Source organism: Numida meleagris, unplaced genomic scaffold, assembly GCF_002078875.1.
Source record: "Numida meleagris isolate 19003 breed g44 Domestic line unplaced genomic scaffold, NumMel1.0 unplaced_Scaffold670, whole genome shotgun sequence".
NCBI classification, from domain to species: domain Eukaryota; kingdom Metazoa; phylum Chordata; class Aves; order Galliformes; family Numididae; genus Numida; species Numida meleagris.
Genome location: NW_018364885.1, coordinates 16,947 through 19,389, shown reverse-complemented (window position 1 = coordinate 19,389; position 2,443 = coordinate 16,947). Strand labels below are relative to the sequence as shown.

Below are 2,443 nucleotides of genomic sequence, written 5' to 3'. Positions count from 1 at the left end.
AGCAGTGGGGTGCTATGGGGCACAGTTGTAGGGCGCTATGGGGCAGAGCTGTGGGGCGCTATGGGGCTAGGAGCCGTGGGGCGCTATGGGGCAGAGTTGTGGGGCGCTATGGGGCAGAGCCGTGGGGCGCTATGGGGCTGGAACTGGGGGGCACTATGGGGCAGAGCCGTGGGGCGCCGTGGGGCAGAGCCGTGGGGCAGAGCTGTGGGGCGCCGTGAGGCAGAGCCGTGGGGCGCCGTGGGGCAGAGCCGTGGGGCAGAGCCATGAGGCAGAGCCATGAGGCAGAGCCATGAGGCAGAGCCGTGGGGCAGAGCCGTGGGGCAGAGCCGTGGGGCAGAGCTGTGGGGCTAGGAGCTGTGGGGCTAGGAGCTGTGGGGCTAGGAGCTGTGGGGCAGAGCTGTGGGGCTAGGAGCTGTGGGGCAGAGCTGTGGGGCTAGGAGCTGTGGGGCAGAGCTGTGGGGCGCCATGGGACTAGGAGCTGTGGGGCGCTATGGGGCAGAGTTGTGGGGCGCCATGGGACTAGGAGCTGTGGGGCGCTATGGGGCGCCATGGGGCAGAGCCGCGGGGCGCTATGGGGCAGAGCCGCGGGGCGCTATGGGGCTAGGAGCCGCGGGGTGCCATGGGGCAGAGCTGTGGGGCGCTATGGGGCGCTATGGGGCAGAGCCGTGGGGCTGACCGCTGATGCCGGGGGGCAGCAGGCTGTGCAGGTTGAGGTAGGGGTTGAGGGGGATCTTGAAATCCTTGGGCGGTTCCCCCAGCAGCGACACCTGCAACGGAACAAGCGGCGTCACCGCGGGGAACCAACGGCAACACCCGGCAACACCCGGCAACACCCGGCAACAACACCCGGCAACAACACCCGGCAACACCCGGCAACACCCGGCGCCGACTGTGGTCACCCCACCATGGCGCTTCCCTCCGGGATGGGACCTCCGAGGGAACAACTGCCGGGCTGTCACCCATTGGAGATACACCCAAACCTGGGTGTTGTCACCTTAACCCAGGCCTTGGAGGTCCATCCACCACTGAGTCCTCCAAGGGTTCCTCTACCACCGAGTCCTCCAAGGCAACAACTTCCACCACCAAGTCCTCCAAGGCAACAACCGCTGGGCTGTCACCCGGCCCCAAGCATTGTCACCTCAACCCAGCCCTTGGAGGTCCATCCACCACCGAGTCCTCCAAGGGTTCCTCTACCACCAAGTCCTCCGAGGGAACAACCTCCGGGCTGGCACCCATTGGAGATACACCCAACCCCGGGTGTTGTCACCTCGACCCAGCCCTTGGAGGTCCCCCCACCACCGAGTCCTCCAAGGGTTCCTCTACCACCGAGTCCTCCAAGGGAACAACCGCTGGGCTGTCACCCGAGGCAGGAACACCCGGAGGCGGTGGTTGTCACCTTAGCCCAGCCCTTGGAGGTCCCTCCACCACCAAGTCCTCCAAGGGAACAACCGCCAGGATGTCACCCATTGGAGATACACCCAACCCCGGGTGTTGTCACCTTAACCCAGCCCTTGGAGGTCCCTCCACCACCAAGTCCTCCAAGGCAACAACCACCAGGCTGTCACCCATCAGAAATACTTGTCACCTTGACCCAGCCCTTGGAGGTCCCTCTACCACCAAGTCCTCCAAGGGAACAACCACCAGGTTGTCACCTGCGGCAGGAACACCCAAACCCAGTTGTTGTCACCTTAACCCAGCCCTTGAAGGTCCCCCCACCACCAAGTCCTCCAAGGACACAACCGCTGGGCTGTCACCCATCAGAAATGGCGGCTGTCACCTCGACCCAGCCCTTGGAGGTCCCCCCACCACCGAGTCCTCCAAGGGAACAACCCCCGGGCTGTCACCTGTCAGAGGAACACCCGGTGGCGGCGCTTGTCACCTCACCCCGGTGGTTGGGGTTCCTCTACCACCAAGTCCTCCAAGGGAACAACCACCGGGCTGTCACCCATTGGAGATACACCCAACCCCAGGTGTTGTCACCTTGACCCAACCCTCGGAGGTCCCCCCACCACCAAGTCCTCCAAGGGAACAACCACTGTCACCCATCAGAGTTACACCCAAACTCGGGTGTTGCCACCTTGACCCAGGCCTTGGAGGTCCATCCACCACCAAGTCCTCCAAGGGAACAACCACTGTCACCCATTGGAGATACACCCAACCCCGGGTGTTGTCACCTCAACCCAGCCCTTGGAGGTCCCTCCACCACCAAGTCCTCCAAGGCCACAACCCGCGTGCTGTCCCCCGTTGGAGGAACACCCGGTGGTGGCGCTTGTCACCTCACCCCAGTGGTTGGGGTTCCTCTACCACCAAGACCTCCAAGGGAACAACCACTGTCACCCATCAGAGTTACACCCAAACTCGGGTGTTGCCACCTTGACCCAGGCCTTGGAGGTCCCTCCACCACCAAGTCCTCCAAGGGAACAACCGTTGGGCTGTCACCCAT

General features: G+C 64.0%; 1 protein-coding gene across 1 annotated transcript in view; it reads right to left on the bottom strand.

Annotated features, from left to right (window-relative positions):
• Positions 1–88: 88 nt before the first annotated feature.
• Positions 89–2,443, bottom strand: part of LOC110391954 (ribonucleoprotein PTB-binding 1-like) — a 19,225-nt gene continuing 16,870 nt past the window's right edge. Inside the window, exon 5 of the mRNA XM_021383908.1 lies at positions 89–767. Coding sequence (XP_021239583.1) covers positions 651–767 — 117 coding nt within the window. The 3' untranslated portion in view covers positions 89–650. The remainder of the gene's footprint in view (positions 768–2,443) is intronic.